At 47.0% G+C, this 19,076-nt stretch overlaps 8 protein-coding genes across 8 annotated transcripts; 4 read left to right on the top strand and 4 right to left on the bottom strand.

Moving 5' to 3' along the window:
* Window positions 1–336: 336 nt before the first annotated feature.
* Window positions 337–1,453, bottom strand: I302_109044 (uncharacterized protein; the record flags this gene model as incomplete). The annotated part of the gene is made up of 2 exons (XM_019194772.1): window positions 337–1,187; window positions 1,294–1,453. 2 exons carry the CDS (start codon window positions 1,451–1,453, stop codon window positions 337–339), a joined length of 1,011 nt encoding a protein of 336 aa, XP_019043608.1.
* Window positions 1,454–1,990: 537 nt separating this feature from the next.
* Window positions 1,991–4,120, top strand: I302_109043 (uncharacterized protein; the record flags this gene model as incomplete). The annotated part of the gene is made up of 11 exons (XM_019194771.1): window positions 1,991–2,016; window positions 2,087–2,101; window positions 2,158–2,243; window positions 2,325–2,482; window positions 2,601–2,781; window positions 2,882–3,092; window positions 3,181–3,296; window positions 3,384–3,502; window positions 3,564–3,831; window positions 3,923–4,012; window positions 4,092–4,120. The coding sequence occupies 11 exons, from the start codon at window positions 1,991–1,993 to the stop codon at window positions 4,118–4,120; spliced, it is 1,299 nt and encodes a 432-aa protein (XP_019043607.1).
* A 277-nt stretch (window positions 4,121–4,397) lies between these two features.
* On the top strand, window positions 4,398–5,280 carry I302_109042 (uncharacterized protein; the record flags this gene model as incomplete). The annotated part of the gene is made up of 2 exons (XM_019194770.1): window positions 4,398–4,764; window positions 4,883–5,280. The coding sequence occupies 2 exons, from the start codon at window positions 4,398–4,400 to the stop codon at window positions 5,278–5,280; spliced, it is 765 nt and encodes a 254-aa protein (XP_019043606.1).
* A 261-nt stretch (window positions 5,281–5,541) lies between these two features.
* Window positions 5,542–7,012, bottom strand: I302_109041 (uncharacterized protein; the record flags this gene model as incomplete). The annotated part of the gene is made up of 4 exons (XM_019194769.1): window positions 5,542–5,834; window positions 5,939–6,121; window positions 6,209–6,403; window positions 6,457–7,012. The coding sequence occupies 4 exons, from the start codon at window positions 7,010–7,012 to the stop codon at window positions 5,542–5,544; spliced, it is 1,227 nt and encodes a 408-aa protein (XP_019043605.1).
* A 362-nt stretch (window positions 7,013–7,374) lies between these two features.
* Window positions 7,375–8,550, top strand: I302_109040 (uncharacterized protein; the record flags this gene model as incomplete). Its single annotated transcript, XM_019194768.1, has 4 exons — window positions 7,375–7,582; window positions 7,680–7,969; window positions 8,063–8,164; window positions 8,254–8,550. 4 exons carry the CDS (start codon window positions 7,375–7,377, stop codon window positions 8,548–8,550), a joined length of 897 nt encoding a protein of 298 aa, XP_019043604.1.
* Window positions 8,551–8,896: 346 nt separating this feature from the next.
* On the bottom strand, window positions 8,897–11,062 carry I302_109039 (uncharacterized protein; the record flags this gene model as incomplete). The annotated part of the gene is made up of 5 exons (XM_019194767.1): window positions 8,897–9,464; window positions 9,554–10,002; window positions 10,065–10,515; window positions 10,575–10,708; window positions 10,790–11,062. The coding sequence occupies 5 exons, from the start codon at window positions 11,060–11,062 to the stop codon at window positions 8,897–8,899; spliced, it is 1,875 nt and encodes a 624-aa protein (XP_019043603.1).
* Window positions 11,063–11,937: 875 nt separating this feature from the next.
* Window positions 11,938–14,804, bottom strand: I302_109038 (uncharacterized protein; the record flags this gene model as incomplete). The annotated part of the gene is made up of 6 exons (XM_065870786.1): window positions 11,938–12,221; window positions 12,444–12,639; window positions 12,723–12,868; window positions 12,957–14,484; window positions 14,557–14,656; window positions 14,734–14,804. 6 exons carry the CDS (start codon window positions 14,802–14,804, stop codon window positions 11,938–11,940), a joined length of 2,325 nt encoding a protein of 774 aa, XP_065726858.1.
* A 701-nt stretch (window positions 14,805–15,505) lies between these two features.
* I302_109037 (uncharacterized protein) lies at window positions 15,506–18,892 on the top strand (the record flags this gene model as incomplete). Its single annotated transcript, XM_065870785.1, has 10 exons — window positions 15,506–15,881; window positions 15,955–16,269; window positions 16,340–16,468; window positions 16,548–16,729; window positions 16,794–17,035; window positions 17,246–17,523; window positions 17,593–17,721; window positions 17,801–17,982; window positions 18,047–18,313; window positions 18,410–18,892. The coding sequence occupies 10 exons, from the start codon at window positions 15,506–15,508 to the stop codon at window positions 18,890–18,892; spliced, it is 2,583 nt and encodes an 860-aa protein (XP_065726857.1).
* Between the last annotated feature and the right edge of the window lie 184 nt (window positions 18,893–19,076).

The following is a 19,076-nucleotide window of genomic DNA, read 5'->3' as shown; positions in this document are numbered from 1 at the left end:
GAAAATCAATCTAAATATAGTTGTCATAATTCATACCTTTAGTGAAGGTCAAAACGGAGGAGAAATCCATTTGTATTCTCGATGTGATAGGAGGGTATAGACTGGTAGGAAGTAGGGAAAAAATTGAAATGGAATCGTAATGATTCGCATGCTCATGCATGTTGCACATACTGACTTTCGAATATAATCATCATTCAGGTCACAAGGTGTGTCGCCTTATGCTGGATCGGCAATGCATGGCTGTACGATTGTACGAGTGTACCAGTGCTTTTACTTGTGATGCTATGCTATGACATAAATACACCCCATCTGTACTATTATCGCACCGAACCCCCCTCACTTTTGCATAACCTCCCTCTTCTTCGCCTCATACTCCGATCGACCACATACCATCCAACATCCCCTCCAACCCAACACCCCAATCTTCTCTGGCTCCTCCAATTCCAAACCCAAACCCAGTTCCGAATTCGAACCCTTGATCTGTTTATCCACTACTTTTGTGAATCCAATTTTCTTCAGCGAATTGAGGAGATCGGTATTGAAGAATGCCTGGAGCTTGATGATGACCTTTGTATCCTGGCTCTGAGGGTTGGTACTGAACGAATGGTCCAGTGCGGACATGAGGAGATCGAGGGGGATGGTAGATTGGTTGTACGGAGAGTCTACCGCGAAATGACGGATCTGGATTATACGTTGCTGGGCTTTCTTTGCTGATGATAGGGATGTAGAGGGGATATTGCGTTTTCTGAGATTGTGCTTGTGGTTGTGTTCCTTCTCATCTTCCTTAGGGATTAGATCCTTATTATCGTTGATCTCCCCCTCCTCAGCGCCTAGAACCGTATCCAACTTCTCCCCTGCTCGTTGACTGTCCACGAGGATAGTCCCTACCACCTGATCATTATGGATGAACACCCATCCACCTCCACTGTTCTTGGACCCCTCGGACGTGTCGCAGTACGAAGAGAATTTGACTAAATCCAATCCCCCCATTGTCCTTCGCAAGAGAGAGATGAAATCTGGTCGTTGGATGTATTCTACCAAACCCAATATCGGGAGGGAAGCGAGACATGGGCCAATTAGGGCTGTGAACCAAGAGATAATGTTTTCGTCGGGCATGAATGCCATTATTTTATTCAAAAGATATCCGAGGGAGAGAATTAGGAGGATACAGAGGGGGTTGAGTATTACTAGATAAGATGTGTCACATGTGGATCAGTATGTGGGTTGAAAGAGGAGAGGGTATGGGGACTGAGAATGGAAGATGGTAAAGGGATGACACAATACGCAACGTACTTTTGTTGTTAGCCCTCGGGAGACCTGCCATGATTCCCAGACCTATCAGCGTCTTGACTGTTCGCTCGTCGTCTTCCTGGAGTGGACGGACATAATCGTTCTGAGGGATTGGGTCGAGCTCGAGCCCGGGGGCTTGGGGCTGGAGTTGCTCAGTCGACATTTTACCTTTTCGACAGGGAGGTAAAGTTGCTGTCTAAGTGATGGATGAAGTCGTGTGATATGGCATATATATACATCTTATCCCGGCCTATCTCAAAATATGAATTTGGTTGAAATTCAAGAGATGCATCATGTTGCACAATCCCAAAATAGTCTATGGTAGATAGGATGAACATGGATGCACGTGCGTAAAGCGACCAACTGCACTCGTGTACGTCGATCAATGCATTCAGGCACTGCAGACGCCCTCTTCCCGGTAAAAGGGAGGGAGCATATACGAGTAAATGGAGATTGATGTGTTACTCCGCTTCTACGCGTTGCCAATTGGGCAATGAGATAGCAACGCAGCAGAACGCGTCTTTTGGGTGAGTTGGTTTGATGATTATTGATTATTTCAATGTTCTGGTCATTAAAACCTATCGGATTTCATCAACTCCAGATACTGGTCATCAATCCAAGCTATATCATATCTTTCCATTTCCATCTCAGTAGCAATAAACACACAGACGTTCTCCATTTGGATTGTAACTCACTCGACATGCCAATTCCTGTACGAGATGATCCGTGAGTTTGGACATTCCTTCCTCAGATCACAGATCATCCCGCGCTGATACGCTAACTCGATGCTGTACAGGATGGTCGACTACGAGTATGTGTCATCCTCGCTCTTCTCTGGAACTGGATACTGATATGATGCTTGACTAGTCCCTCATCACCCCAAGTGATGAATGCGTTCTACAGGCGATTGTTCCCTTACAGACCGTTTTTCCTATGGCTTAATCAAGATCAAAGTGAGTGCTCTACTTCCTTTCTTGGCTCATATTGCAATCAACATCCATGCTAATGCTGAAGCTCATTGTTCATTGCTCTAGTCCCAGCAAAGCTGTTTACCCATCGAGAATTCGCATTCACCCTTGCTGGAGACGTGTACATTCGATACAACTCCTTCCATAATTCCGATGAGTTCAAGAAAGAGTTGATACGTCTGAATCCTTCGAGATTCGAGATTGGACCTCAGTATTCTGCTAGAGTGAGTAAATAACTCGGTTCATCTCGACTCACTCCATCTTCTCTCAAGACAGCACAATTTTATTCAAGTCTCACTTAGGCAATCCAGCTGACCTCGATTGTTGATACCTTGGTTATAGCCTCGAGATAGGAAAACGCTCGCTGCGGGGGCATTGCAGCCCCAACGACGAGAACTGGTATTCGATATTGATATGACGGATTACGATGAGATTAGAACGTGTTGCACGGACAAGAAGATCTGTAAGAGGTGTTGGGGTTATATTGCTGCTGCTGTGAAAGTGCTAGATCACGCTTTGAGGGGTGAGTGCACTATCTACGCTACATATTCAGTTTTATATCTGCTCCAATCATGCGTCCTCTCAAATTGAGGATTTATCACTGATCTTCATTCGGATAATAGAGACTTTCGGTTTTAAGCATCTTCTATGGGTGTATTCCGGACGAAGAGGTATACATTGTTGGATATCTGATCCCTCAGCGCTAGACCTGAATGACGATCAACGTAAATCCCTGGTGACGTTTTTGGAAGTCATTAAAGGTGGTAAAGAACAGGCTAAGAAGGTGAATGTGAGGGGTAGTAAGGATGATTCGGAATTACATCCTGTGTTGAAGTGAGTTGTCGTTACTCACTTTACACCCGCAAGGATATCCTTGTGCTTTTATCAGGTGTGATAGCTGATAGTATCCAATTGGACATAGTGACGCGCTTGAAAATTTGAAGATGGAATTTGTGAAGTTAGTGCTGCATGATCAGGATTGCTTTGCGACTGAGAGAGGGTGGGAAGCTTTGTTGGCTATATTACCACAGGATCGAGGTGAGCATCGTTCTGTCTAGAATCATCATTCCAGCCTTCCATGCGGTACGATTATTGCTAACCTTGTAGCATATATCGCTGTTACAGATGTCATAGGTAATCTGAGGAGAGACTGGCAAAGTGATCCCACCAAATCCAGCGTAGATAAATGGGGAGATCTCCAACATGCCGTAGGGGGATTGAAGAAAGGCAATCCACTGTTATTTGTGAGTCCTCTTGATCATTATATATAGCATACTTGTTCGTAGAGCTGATTGATATATACAGAAAAAATACGAAAGAGCAATGCAAGATGTGATTCTGCAATACACCTACCCACGAATAGACGCGGAAGTATCGAAACACCGAAATCACTTGTTGAAAGCTCCCTTCTGTGTGCACCCAGGTACGGGACGGGTGTGCGTACCTGTGAATCCCGAGTTGGTGGATGAGTTCGATCCAGATACGGTACCTACCGTTGGGGAGTTGCTGAGCGAGCTGGATCGGGCTGCGGCTGCGGAGAATGGAGAGAGTGGGAGCCAGCGAAGGACAGAGGGTGAGTGAGAGGATCTGCTTCGTACAATGTATATCATACCGCTCGAGAATGAGAATGTTAGCTGACTGATGAGTATTGTTTGATCGTGTAGAGTACGAACAGACCTCGTTGAAACCTTATGTCGAGATGTTTGAGAAGCACGTTGCGGCTGTGTTGAGGGATAGTCGAGGGATCAAGCGAGGTGAGTGAGAGTTCAGCTGACTATCCAGCGTTCGCTTTTTCGCAAGGCAAACGTAGCTGATCAATTTATCTGAATGTAGCTGCCAAGCAGGAAAGCATGGACTTCTAAATCCAGATCTAGCTTCTAGCTTTTGGTTTTGGTTTGGATGCTGGGTGCTGGGACTCTATTGTTGTATACATGCATTTGATCATATCGCACTAATCTGCGCTACATCTGGTCCTCGGACGTCGGATCTCGGAGTTAGTTAACCGAGATAGTTGTCTGCGAGATCTTGATTTTATCGCTTTCACCATCTCGTCAGCATTTCCGGGCATTGTCATCCTCTTTCTCTTTCTCTTTTGGATCATCCCTTGTCGTTTAAGTCATTCTCAATCTCGATGTCCCAATGAGCCTCCTCCCCAAGCTCAGACCCAAACTCAAGCGCAGGACCACACTAGACATAGGCACGTCATTCGAGAAACACGCGCTGAGATATTTCAATGATGAGCTTCACATGGATCTCAGGAGGGTAGGCGGAGCAGGGGATGGAGGGATCGACCTGAGAGGATGGTGGTGGCTGCCTCGGTCGACTGATTCATCCTCAGGCCTCCAGGATACGGCCGATGGATTATCGAGGGAAGTCGGCATTGATAAATTAGGATTGAAGGATGTACGGAGAGTACGGGTGGTAGCGCAGTGTAAAGCTGAGAAGAAGAGTCTGGGACCTAGGGCTGTGAGGGAGTTGGAGGGTGTTATGGGGAATTTGAGGTTTCGTGAGTCCCACTCGAGTATCATGTACATTTGTGTACTTGTTCGCAGACCTATGTGCACGGTATGGGGATGGATCGACAGACTGATTATTGTTTCATATTTGGTTTTTGAAATCATCAGGTATCAACCCCAACCAACCCCTCTCCTCATCATCGTCTACCACTTCCCTCACATCGGACGATTCTTTCAATCCTGAAGAACGGGACATAGCGATCCTAGTGTCTCAGAGCGGATTCACCAAATCCACCATGCAATACTCCGCCTCATCGAATATACCGTTAATGCTAGTCCATCTACCCGGTGGACGACCTACAGACGAGTTATCAGATGAGCAGGCTGAAGAAGAGATAGAAGTGAAGAGTCTTTGGTGGAATAGGGCGTTGTCTGAGGGGGTATTGGGTGATGGGATCGAACTGAGGAAGACTATTGGTCCGATTGGGGTCGGGGTGGGATTGTGGATGGGTGGGAGGAGGGTTGGGAGGTGTGGACCTGGAAAAGATGGGGGATTAGGAATATGAGAGATTGGGCTGGGCAGTTGAAGGAACACTCGGTCTTTCTTCTACCATTGAGTAACCCTTTGACATATAACTATAACAGAACAGAAGAAGACAGGTGTAGGCCAACCAAGCTCACAGTAGAAGCAGTTGTACAACATGAATATACCTTGCATCATTATCATACATAGCAAATAGCATTATACGTTTATACAGTTTTGAATCATGATAACATCAACGTTAAACCGTACCATATGCCCAATTTTGATCATTCCCGAGCACAAGCTATCCATCCGCTACCAACCCCCCAAAATACGCCGTAATAGCTTTCAATTTCTCCCCTACCCATTCCTCCTCCACTTCTACCCACTCCCTCGTCCTTCCCCGCCCATCTGGATCTTCCCCCTCCAGCGTCTTGGCCAGCGCCGCAAGTTCCTTCAGATCTGTATTACGGGGGAGGTAGTACGCTATATTGGGCGTGAGGGTGGTGCAGAGTTCGAAAAGGTCGTCTCCTGGGATGGGCAGAATCGAGGAGAGGGGATAGGTCGATGAAGGGGTATTGAGGTAATCTATTCCGCCTATATAAATTTGTGTGATGAGAATTAGCTTTTGATGAACAGAAAAACAGCAGGATGTGTCTAGAGATTAGGATATAAATTGAGTTATATGGGACATGACTCACCCCACGGAGGCGACAGGAACACCACATCCACAGTCTCTTCCCTCCCTTCATTGATCTTCGCAAAAGATTTAGCAAAACTTATGAAATCGCCATGTATAAACTCGATTCGATCCGCCACGCCGTGATGCAAGGCATTGTGTCTTGCCAGTTTGAGTCTTGTCAGGTCGTTATCGATGGCTATGACTATGGTAACAATCAGAAGCATCAGCATAGCCGTCCCCCACTGATCCTTTCCTTTACTGTAGATAGGGAAGATGTTGGTCCACTCACCTCTTTCACACGTCTTTGCAAATTCGATAGAATTTCCTCCGACCCCGCAAAACGCATCAATGATCAAATCGCATTTACACCGTTCCGCAATAGACGCAGCGATAGGCTGAGGAGTGATGGAGAACCAACCGGTCCTATCAAGGAGTAAGGGGAGATGATCGTATAATGGGAAATATAATCTTCTTTGTGCGTAGTCTGTATTCCGTTTTTCAGCCGAGACATATTCAGACCGGTGAGGACTCACTCACACTTCATAAGATCCTGAGGAACATCCGTGTAATTCGTATACCTCTCTACTAGGCCCGTACAATCCCATTCATGTCCTAAGAAGGGGTTCAAAGGGTTCCTCAAGGGTTGTTTACCTTTCTTCCTTTTCTTATGTACTACTGTTGTTTGACCCAGACCGATAAGTTGAGTTGGGTCGTATCGTGGTATATGAGGAACTGTTCTTCGAGTTTTCACTATAGATGGACCTGCTATACTAGCTGGAATCCCCATTTCCGTCAGGCGAATAGGTTGTCTTTGAAAATCGTTGTTCCAAACGTTGCTCGATCCACTTGGTCCAGCTTCGAAGGCCATCTCCTCGTCATCACCTTCGCTCTCCTCACTATCCGACTCCGATTGAGGCTGGGTACTGAGGAACCCATCCATGCTCACTTGCATGATGTTCTCAGCTTTCACTTGGACCTCCTCCGACTTGTTGGCATGGGCGAAATGATCGAAAGACTGTGTTCGCAGGGATTGTTTCAGGTCGATTGGGAGGGAGGCGAACAGGGAACGAGAGGGCCCTTGACGGCGTGGCATTGCGGTTGACGATTCGAGACACAACTGAACGCCTAGCTTTAGGGTAAGAGTAGGAGTAGGTGATAGCAGGAAGGAAAACAAGGTTGTAAGAGAGGAAGGACAGAAAGTCGCACTCTACTTTCCAAAAGTCATCAACATTTCATGTCATTTCAGTTGTAACTTTCCTTTCCGACGGAACCGGCTTGCTTGGATTTTGAATGCTTAAATCTTCACCCCGTTTAAAATCTCCCGTTCCTGGTAGGGTCAAGCAAATATTTCAAGAATTCAAGATTCGGTCAACTTTGCTCAAGGTAATCTAATATTCTTACCTCACCTTCTCCTCAATACCGTACATCCATTACATTACAAAACAGTACAGCACCATGGCCACTCTGCTCAAGACATCCACAGAAACCCAAAAGGGCAAGAACAGCAAGAAATCATTGAAAGATGCAAATGCCGCTGCAGGACCCAGCGAGGGTTACAAGCCTCGAAAGGACAAGACGTTGATGCTATGTTCGAGGGGTGTAACTCAACGTATGAGACATCTCATGAGAGATTTGGAGGTGTTGTTACCCCATACTAAGAAGGGTGAGCATTTACTATCCTAGCAGATCCAGCCTTGGGATGATGTCCTTCAGAAGGACAGGAGCTGATTACAAATTCGGAATGAAATGAAAATTGTTAGACTCCAAACTCGATACCAAATCTTCCCTACACCTAATTAACGAGCTCGCAGACCTACACTCATGCTCCAACACCCTATATTTCGAAGCACGTCGACACGAGGACCTGTACCTCTGGATCTCCAGGTCACCTAACGGACCATCAATCAAATGCCACGTACAGAATATACACACGATGGACGAGCTCAAGATGACTGGGAATTGTCTGAAAGGGTCCAGGGGGCTGGTGACTTTTGATGGCGCTTGGGAAGGGGATGAGAGTACGAGGTTGATGAAGGAGGTATTGACTCATGTGAGTCATGATACCTCGTCTGTAATCCAGATATGAAATGTGTACACTATCAAGGATGTGTTCATACTGATCTATGGGGTGTTACACATACAGACTTTCAGTGTACCTAAGACTTCGAGACGGTTGAAACCTTTTATCGATCATATCTTGCTGTTCTCTCTGTTGGATAACAAGATCTGGTTCAGGAATTATCAAGTGAGTTTTGCCTATCCTCATCAGCCCCCCAATCCAACCAAATGAATGATCCGCCAGACTAATCAAATGACTTGTACCCGTCTAATCAGATAATCGAAAAAGATCCCCTCACACCCTCCGGCCCACCTATCCCCTCTCTCGTAGAGATCGGTCCAAGATTCGTTTTAACCCCTATAAGGATATTCGAGGGATCATTCGGTGGACCCACCTTGTATTCCAATCCTGAGTTCGTATCTCCAGCAGCTACTAGGGCAAGTGTCAAGAGAGAGGCAGGACAGAAGTACAGAGTGAGGAAGGAGGGTCAGACCGAACGGGAAGAGAGGAAGAAGAGGTTGAGGGAGGAGTTGCCAGAGGACGAGTTGAGCAGGAAGAAGGTCTTTGCGTAGGTGGAGTGGGAGAGCTAGGAGAGAAATGAGAAGTTTCTGGGCCACGTTCCACCGTACATGCATTTCATCACTTCCACCTATTACTGATTGGACAGAGACGTATGCGCAGTGATAAGGAATTCATGACATATCGTGTAAGACGTCAAGTATCTACAGATAAGCTCGAAGAGAAATGAATTATAGGAAGAGGTATATACGAACTAACAATGGCAAACAATGAACAGGGACAAGAGACAAAAAAACGATGACAAAATCACAAGCAAACTAGACTAAATCCTACTTCTTCCCCTCCCGCTCAGCTTGACTATTATTCACTTGTTGCGACCAAGCGGTTTACAAAACCCATTCACTTTTTCAACAACTTCCCAATCGCACCCTCGCAAGCGCCCCTCCCGTCACCCTCACAAACGAAATGCCCCACCCCTCTAACTTGTAGCCACTCTACCAACCCCTCATCCGAAGTCACCTCCTCAGCCAATACCCTCTGACCCTCCGCCCAGCTCTCATCGTCCTTCATCCGCTTCTCACTACTAAGCACGATGGCAGGTCGACTCGAAGGGTATTTGTACCCCGATTCCAACAAAACTCTGAAGCTCGCCGAAGTGCGCGATTGAGAACCTATGGTCTCTTGTAGTCTGGATTTCCTCAATTTCTCACTTAGTCTCACGCTAGATGGCGAAGGGTGGGAGGAAGCGAGTATCCGAGATAACGAGGTTGATTTTCTCAGTAGGACTGAGGGAAGCCTGTTGAGGGAGAGGGGGGTGAGGAGGGAGGGGAATAGTCGGGATGACATTCGGGAGAGGAATTGGGTGGTGGAGGGGTCGTGGAAGTATGTGGAAGCTGTTTGAGCATCTAGGTGAAGGAGGGAATGGATGTTTGAGGGGTGTCTTGAGGCGAATACTCTAGAGACGAGACTAAGTGTATGTTAAATTATTTCTTTATCAGCTCTGCCTATCTTCTACTGTTCACTATTAGCAGTAGTAACAGAGAAGCTTGCACTCACCCTCCATACCCTTCACCGACCATCATCAAACCCTCTCTCTTACTCTCCTTGATCACTCCAGCATTATCCAGTGCTTCCCACAAAGCATCTGCGATACCTCCCAAGTCCGCATTGGAAAGTACGTCTGAGAAACCATACCCCGGTCTATCCCACGTACAGACCCTTCCTATTTTACCTTGTTCCTGCAAATCGAACAACCATCTTCCGGGATTCTCGGAGCCCTCATTCGCGGGTGGGAGAGGGGATGGTAGTAATGCGAGAGAACCAGGTACGCCCGATGAGGAGGTGTATACGATAGTAGGTAGGGTCGAGTTGGAATCTGTACATGCTAGATGGATGTTGATAGGCCATTGAGATGAGGCAGGTTGAACTTTGACCAATTGAGAGGAAGAGGACGGTAGAGGTAAGGAACCGTCGTATGCAGAGATCGACAGATCAATGAGTAATAACTATACGATCCTTGTCAGTGGGTATTCCAAGTCCAGTGGAGGAAGTCAAGGCAACAACATACCGAGACCAATATCAACCCAGCCAAACCAGCTATCAACCCAAACACCCCACCAAAAAATCCCACTATCCTACCCCAAAATCCCTTCCTCTGAACACCCACTAGCGCTCTCGCAGTACCCTCTTCGCTTGCCCGTTCTCTTCCAGCAGCATCAGTCAACATCCGACTTATCCTCAATGATTCCTGCTTCTTCGCTCGTCGCACCAGGAAATTCGAAAGTAGCGTGAATATCAGGGTCGAGCCGGTCAGAAGCAACGGTACGAGTATGAGAGGCGCATGGGCCCGTTTGAGACTTGGAGAGAGAAGTGCGAGGAATAGGATTGGGATGTGGAGGATGAGGGTGATGAGTGTCGTTAAGAAGAATAGGTATGATGGGTGAGAGAAGAATAGGACTCCGCCTAGACCTATCCATGAGCCGATGAGGGAGATCCAGAATTCGGTGAAGCCTGAGCCTCTATTGGATGTTTGATTGTCAGTGTGATGATCTACAGGAGAGGAGGATGGATGGCTTACCTGTACGGTAGGAATTTGACACTGAAATCGAATATCGTATTTAAAAGGAGGATAAGGGATAGGACGAAACTTGCGAATACGAGGAGAGTAAGGATGAAGAAAGTAGCTTGTAATGGGAATGTAGTCAAGATCCGCTATATCCACAAAAAGAATACCATGAGCACATCTTCCGTCGAATACGATGCTCAGAGAAGAGAAGCAAGACCCAGACCCACCCTCTGACCAACTTTACTAACCCTCGGAGCCTGTTCAGCAGGCCCAGGTCGTCCAGCTACCGCCCCATAGTTCCTCACACTACCAGCTACACTCCGTCCACTGACACTCCTTGCGCTGATGGAAGTCTTCCTGGCATGTGGGTGAGAGGGTGTATGAGGGTGTGCATGGGGGTGCTGTGAGGCGGGTGGCAAGAGGGTGGTGGTTTCCTCTGTGGGGCTTGTTCGGGTAGGGGAGGATGATACTGAGGATCGGTTGGAGGCTGGTTTTGACATGGTGGATGATGGGTGCGACTTCCTCTGCGTGTCTCGGGGGAAGTGGAGGAAGAGATATAAAGATATTGAGAGGCTGCTCCGAGATGGAAAGATGGAAGGACCGGATGATAGACAGTGTGAGATTGGATCCTCTCAAAGGTGTCACGGGTATACCCGAGCAGAGTGAGACTGAGCAGGTATCGGACTGTGCTGGGAGTGAGTCTGTCCTCAAAGGTGATACTGAGGCTATCTTCAGGTTCAAGTTCTTTGTGTGCGATGATCCAAAGTTTCATGAGATGTCAATCTATGCATCCTCTGTAGATTGTATTTTTCCATTTCCCTCAACTGTAAATGTAAAATACGTCACTTTGTTTTTTTTTCAGTCCACTGTTTTCCTTAAACCGTGCCTGTGCTGATGAGGTATGGCGAATGTCGATCATCCTCATCATCATCATCAGATATAAACATGAAATGTGGCGGATCTGAACAGACTCTTCTACATATGCTCACTCACGTTCATCCCAGGTCGCTATCCCGGTACTAACAAAACTCCTATCCCTAAAACCCTGTTCTTGTTATTGTTCCCCCCTGCTTTTATTCTATCGCCACGTCTGCACGCTCGCGGGAGCATGAAATATGCATCCCGTAGTATGACCTTCATATTCCATATCCCCGCTCAGAGTATATGACGGTCGTATGGTTGAACGTAATCCAACTTGCGACGGGTACAGCACAACAAACAAACCTTGAACATGACGTGTGTAACATGAATCCATGTATACAATGTAGGACGTCAGCTTCAACACCTTTTTCTCTCTCTCTGTAATGAGGGGAAGGAAGGCACAGTATCGTATCATATATTGCATTTACTCTATATGCTAAATACATACAAAACCTCACGCCGAGCTCCTCCTATCTAATCTCCTATTAATTCCCCCAAGTAAAGTCTTGATAATCAGCCCCGCACTCATATCTTCACCGTTGTACAAAACAGTATCCACCATATCCCTCACCCCATGAGTAGACGATAATCCATCATCCAACTCCTGCAGGGCTTCCCTCGCTTCGGAGTCATTCCCAATCTGTAAGAACTGGACACCAACCTGAGATAAAGGGTATTCACCCCTATCTAGACGTTTCGCGATGGCTATCAACACTGATTCGGGGTCGTCGGTGGGGGCTTTGGAGAGTAATTCGAGGCGATCGAGAGTAGGATCAGAGAGGAGCAATCGTTTACGTTGGAAGAGAGGGTGGGCGAAAACTGATTTGTCAGCTTGTGTGAGCATTCGACGAGTGGGAGGGGCGAAGTACAAGACGAGTGGGAGGGAAGAAGGGGCGGATTGCGAGAAGTGAGAGGACAGAGTGGGGTAGATGAAGGGCGAGAAAGGGCGGAACAACTCACCTCCATCAGTCACGACAATCAGATTCATAGCTTTCACCGACACATCCGAGCCACCACCATTGGAAGTAGGAGAAGCAGTCTGTGACCTCTCCAACCTCGCCATGTACTCTCGCAAGATACTTTCCAACCTCATTCCCGTCGGAGTCGCTCCTTTGGGTTCCAGCCCTCTAAACAGATCTTCCACCTCATGAGCAGCCTATTTATACATATATATCAGCATTGGGTCCCACACAAACTGGTAATCTTCTTCATGATTCACGATCACATAGAATGACTCACCTTCAACTCCTTGCCCACCCTCTTGCTATTCAGGAAATAAATGTCCACCCCATTCTCATCGTAGCGAGCTGCAATTTCCGCGACCTCCATTAAAGCCTGTCTGGCTTCCGACCATCTATCTCCAGCCATCGAGGTACTGTCGTCGACTGGATTGACCGAGTCAATTTTTCATCTCTCTACGGCTTGCATAGTAAAGGAGAAAGAAAGCAATGCCTGCTGTTGACTTAAACTCACCCAAGAAAACCGTATCGAAATCCCTCAACATCTCCAGGGCATCCTCTTTCCCCGGTGGAGGAACAAACGATTTCCTCCTTGCAGGCAATGGCGGAGGGGTACCTTGTAGTGTCTGATGCAAATTATTATGCGATTCTGCTATTGGCGAGGACAGGCTAGCTTGATTATGGAATATCGGACTTGATAAGGTATTACTTGGACTCATAGATGGTCCGTCCCATGGGAATTGATCCTTGGGTGTTGCAGGTAATGGTCTTGAGGTCGGAGATGTGGGAGTGACAATACGAAGATGGGATGGGGGTGGACCAGGCGGAGGAGTGTATAGTTGTTGATTTGTCTCAGAAGGTGAATTATAGTGTGTGTGGTTTGATCCAGCGGTTAGAGGTGGTGGAGTATGTTGTTGAGCATGATTAGGAGGCGGGGATTGAGTATGACTTGGTCCAGAATCTGCCATAGCTGAGAAAGATTGAGGATGGGAAGGGCCGCTAGGTGGTGTGTATTGCGTATAGGAGGAACCTGGACCAGGCGAACCAAAGCTGGAAGTTCTGAAATGCTGTTCTGTGGGAGTTGTCAACGCAGCCTGCTCCATAGCTTGAAGCTGTTCTTTCTCGTTGGAGGATAAGAATGGGTTTTTGCTTTGGATTTGAAATCCCGTTTTCTGCGGCGTCAACGGTGTCTGACCGGTGTATGATGCTGATTGTTCGTCGAGGATGTTTTGAAGTTGATTGTTGGTGGTATGTGATGTCCCCGCTGAAGCTGAAGGTGGTGGTTGAACAGGATTGTAGGAACCAGGAATGATCATTTCTTCCATACCTTGCACCAAGTCTCTCATCTCCTGACCACTGTTATTCGTTCCTTCTGAAGACTGGCTCTCAGGTATAGTCGGTACAGGATGATTACTCGGACCAGCCATAGCATTTGATGTCGATGTGGATGACGATGTTCCTTCTCCCCTGGATTCTGACTCTGCCAAACTCAATCGCATAGCTTCCTGTAATTCCTGCTGTTCCACCTGCCAAGCCAGACTAGCCCTCTTCGCCTCTTCCAATTGCGATTCTTCCCATACCCTCGCTAATTCCGGATCACTAGGTATTCGCTGCGGTCCATCATCCACTGCGCTCTGCGCAGGTCCTCCAGATTGTGGCTGGCTAGCTGACGAGGGAGGTGTGGTACTGGTAGTAGCTGTATTAGGCTGAGAGACGGTCTGACCTGCCAAACTCCCTGTTCGTTCCGCCTCGGCCGCTAGGGATTCCTGGAGTATCCTGGTGGATGCTGGATCAGGATCTTGGCTTTGATAAGGTGGTGGAGGAGGTTCATCGTCGTTATTCGCTGCAGGTCTGGTGGTAGTCGCTCCTACAGTTGTATGAGTTCGAGTGATTGAATTGGGAGTTCGTGCAGGTGTGGTAGAAGTCTGTACACGGCGGAGATTGGTGGTATCTGATGTGACTCTGGGCGCAGGTAATACACGAGATGGAGGTAGTTGATATTCCTGTCTGATTGCTCGGAATGCATATGCATATTGAGAGAACTATACTCTCAGAGCTAATGATCAGCTATACACATTTTCACGTCATGTTGAGAAGGTAAGGGTTCAGCTCACCTCCCTCTCTAACATCTCCAACTTTTGACTGATCTCATACTTTGATTTACCCCGTTGAGCTTTGAAGTGCACGTAATTCCTTATCACAGCTTTGACATATCTGCGATCCAGTCATATATCATTCATCAGCTTGTTCATCCAAGACCGAACAGCTGTTCAAGGTGAGCGATTACTCACTCAGGATCCGTCACGTATTGTCTATTCGCAAATGCCCAATATACGTTCGAGGAAGTGAGCATAGGCCCCATGTTATACCTCTGCGGATGTCACATATCTACCCTGTCAGTGCTCGGTCAAGGGATGATTGGATGGTCTTCACTCACCAGACGGTTCTGCCTCATCACCTCTGCGCTATTCATCTTGCCAGGGGGTTGTTTGGGTATCTATTATCTAGGAAAGTGTTGCTGCGGATGAATGGTTTGTACTGTACAGAAGATAAGCGGATAGAGTGGATTGCCAAGCCAAATTGGATAGTTGCCGTTACTGTCTGTCCTATTATATAACTGATATCAAGATGGCTGTGTTCTGTGTTCTGTGTTTTGTGTCCAGTGAATGATGATTGTTGTATCGGTAGTAAGAAGAGTAGTAGTACTCATATGACGAATTAGGCACTTCTGGCTTGATCTCTTGCTCTCTCAACGTGCACAGCTCAAGACCATACTCGAGTATCGTCCGGCCGAGAGATTACGATTACAAAACGGGATAACAGATAACTCTAATCACCGGTCAAGGTTCATTACACCATGACATCTCCCAAATACAAAATTTCGTAATCACTTCAGTTCATTCAGGGTTTTAAAAGCTCGGCAAGTAAAGTCACTCAAAATTTCCGGAGAGCACAAAGCAATCTCAATCTCCATCTCTGAAAGTTGAAGCATCTCTCCCCCCTGTTGTTCACTTTATTCTTGCCTTTGTCCTCTCCGTTTATTAACACACCATAAGATCCAATATGTCTTACCAAGTCAACCTCCCCTCTTCTGCAGCCTCCATTTCATCCTCCTCATCCATCTCAGACGAAGAGGACGACCGCCTATCCGACTGGGCCTCCTCTCTGGGAGAAGCCAGGCAGACCAAATCCCTCTTCGACGAGACGGTGTTGCCTTCCCCCGAAGCTGCGTTGGAACACGATGCGAACATCTGGGATTTCAGATTACAGGAGACCTGTCAGAAGTTGGGATTGGACATGTTCGGGAGGATCAGGTTGATCAACTTGATTAGGAATGCTGGTCTCGCCAAAGACCAGATTGAAGCTTTGTCCTCCTCAGATCCATTGTTCAAGGATGATAATTTGTTGAGACCTGTCATACCGGACGATCCATTACTTCGTATGTCCATTCTCTTTTTAGACCTCAGCCTCGACTTGGAGAAAAAGGGCTGATCCGATCTATCCGTCATTAGAATACGATCCCGACGACTCCTGGTCAGATGACGAAGACCTCCCTCAACCCCCTCGTTCAACCGCCGGTCCATCCCAATCACAATCATCCTCCACAGCTGAGAATAGCAGGATCTCCCAACTGGAAGCAGAGCTAGAACAAGCAAGGAGGGATCTCGCCTCTATGCGTTCCCTCATTTCCAAAACCGTCGGTGTAGAAGATGACGATCAGGACCAGTCCTCCGTAGAAAGCAGTACTCAAGTAGAGGGTAAAGGGAAGGGAAAGGCTGTGGAGAGGGATGATGATACCCATTATTTCCATTCTTACGAGGAGAACGGTATGTCCCTTTTCGCAGATCTCTTAAAGTTGTAAGGTGTCCATACTGAATGAAATGGCTCACAACGTAGATATCCACGAGATCATGTTGAAAGATACTGTTCGAACTGTCTCTTACGCCCGATTCATACTCTCCAATCCCCAGGTATTCAAAGATGCTATAGTCATGGATGTAGGGTGCGGTACTGGTATTTTATCAAGTGAGCTTCTCGAACCTTCCTCTATTCATATCAGACGGATGAACGTGACCGAGCTGACATGACACATAAACCTCATTAGTGCTCGCTGCCAAAGCCGGAGCTAAGCATGTATACGCCATCGAAGCTTCCGGCCTCGCCGTCAAAGCTCGAGCCAACATCAAGAAGAACGGTTTTGAAAATATTATCACCGTCATTCAAGGCAAAGTTGAGGATATCCAACTACCCGTCAAGGAGGTAGATGTGATCGTATCTGAATGGATGGTGAGTCGAGCTGCTCCAGTATGGAAATTGTATATATCAGCTAAATTTGCATGTGTGTCTCTAGGGCTACATGCTACTGTACGAATCAATGCTGGATTCAGTTCTGGTCGCTCGGGACCGATTCCTCTCCGCCTCAGGCTTGATGGCCTCAGCGCAATCACAGGTGACAGAACGTGGAAGGAGAGGATATCCTTCTGGCCTTCGGTCTATGGATTCGATCTTAGTGAGATGCAATTACGAGACTTTCGAAGGGTTGGACAGATGGTGGTGGATACAGGAGATCAGAAGTGGGATTGACATGTTCAGGTGGGTTGATCAACTATAATCTTCTCAAAGACCAGATTGAAGCTTTGTCCTCCTCAGATCCATTGTTCAAGGATGATAAGACTCATACCGACGATCATACTCGTATTCCATTCTCTTTTTTAGACCTCAGCCTCGACTTGGAGAAAAGGGCTGATCCGATCTATCCGTCATTAGAATACGATCCCGACGACTCCTGGTCAGATGACGAAGACCTCCCTCAACCCCTCGTTCAACCGCCGGTCCATCCCAATCACAATCATCCTCCACAGCTGAGAATAGCAGGATCTCCCAACTGGAAGCAGAGCTAGAACAAGCAAGGAGGGATCTCGCCTCTATGCGTTCCCTCATTTCCAAAACCGTCGGTGTAGAAGATGACGATCAGGACCAGTCCTCCGTAGAAAGCAGTACTCAAGTAGAGGGTAAAGGGAAGGGAAAGGCTGTGGAGAGGGATGATGATACCCATTATTTCCATTCTTACGAGGAGAACGGTATGTCCTTTTCGCAGATCTCTTAAAGTTGTAAGGTGTCCATACTGAATGAAATGGCTCACAACGTAGATATCCACGAGATCATGTTGAAAGATACTGTTCGAACTGTCTCTTACGCCCGATTCATACTCTCCAATCCCCAGGTATTCAAAGATGCTATAGTCATGGATGTAGGGTGCGGTACTGGTATTTTATCAAGTGAGCTTCTCGAACCTTCCTCTATTCATATCAGACGGATGAACGTGACCGAGCTGACATGACACATAAACCTCATTAGTGCTCGCTGCCAAAGCCGGAGCTAAGCATGTATACGCCATCGAAGCTTCCGGCCTCGCCGTCAAAGCTCGAGCCAACATCAAGAAGAACGGTTTTGAAAATATTATCACCGTCATTCAAGGCAAAGTTGAGGATATCCAACTACCCGTCAAGGAGGTAGATGTGATCGTATCTGAATGGATGGTGAGTCGAGCTGCTCCAGTATGGAAATTGTATATATCAGCTAAATTTGCATGTGTGTCTCTAGGGCTACATGCTACTGTACGAATCAATGCTGGATTCAGTTCTGGTCGCTCGGGACCGATTCCTCTCCGCCTCAGGCTTGATGGCCCCCTCCCAAACTCGATTGGTGATCAGCGCAATCACAGGTGACAGAACGTGGAAGGAGAGGATATCCTTCTGGCCTTCGGTCTATGGATTCGATCTTAGTGAGATGCAATTACCAGCTTTCGAGGAGGGGTTGACAGAGGTGGTGGATAGGGATGAAGTGGTGACTAGTGAAGCTGTTGTCAGGGTGGGTTGACCGTACCACTATATCATCTTTCTCAAACAAAGAAATATATAGACTTTGGAAGAGGTATGCTGATTTTGTCGTTACATAAACCAACAGGATATAAACTCCCACAACGCTACGATCAAATCTCTAGATTTCCATTCCTCCTTCACCTTGTCGTCGACCTCTTCATCGGAGGTACAGATCAAAGCGTTCCTGACTCACTTCGACACATTCTTCAGCCCCATTTCAGGCGGTGCGTTCCACACGTCCCTAGATGAGGACGTAGAGATCTTACCCTTCCGAGACGACGAGTACGAACATCCCGTCCAATCTCTCTCTTCGAAAGGAAAAGAGGGCGAAGGCGTGAAGGTGAGCTTCACAACTGGTCCAAGGGGTAAATACACGCATTGGAAACAGGTTGTATTCCTCTTACGAAAGCACATTACCCTGAGATCGAATGAGAAGATCGAAGGGAGGTTTTATTGTAGGAAGTCTGAAAACAATTCGAGGGAGTTGGATGTGGAGATTCATTATAGGGTTGTTGGCGAGAAGGAGAAGGAGGGGAGTTATGAGGTACAGTGCTATAAGGTTAGATAGTTCCCAGAAGGTTGGCAGAGGAATGGAGATATGTTGTGGTTTGATGCATGCATGATTACAAATGCCGTTCGATCGGATGAGCACGTTTGCACCTGTCCAACGACTCATTAATATGATACATGTTAAAACAATCTAAGCTACACTTTCTGATTCACCAATTCACTGATTCTAGTTCCATTATAAT

The sequence above is a fragment of the Kwoniella bestiolae genome, chromosome 8 (genome assembly GCF_000512585.2).
Source record: "Kwoniella bestiolae CBS 10118 chromosome 8, complete sequence".
Taxonomy (NCBI): Eukaryota; Fungi; Basidiomycota; class Tremellomycetes; order Tremellales; family Cryptococcaceae; genus Kwoniella; species Kwoniella bestiolae.
The sequence above is the reverse complement of the archived record's forward strand: the minus strand, read 5'-3'. Positions and strand labels throughout refer to the sequence as shown.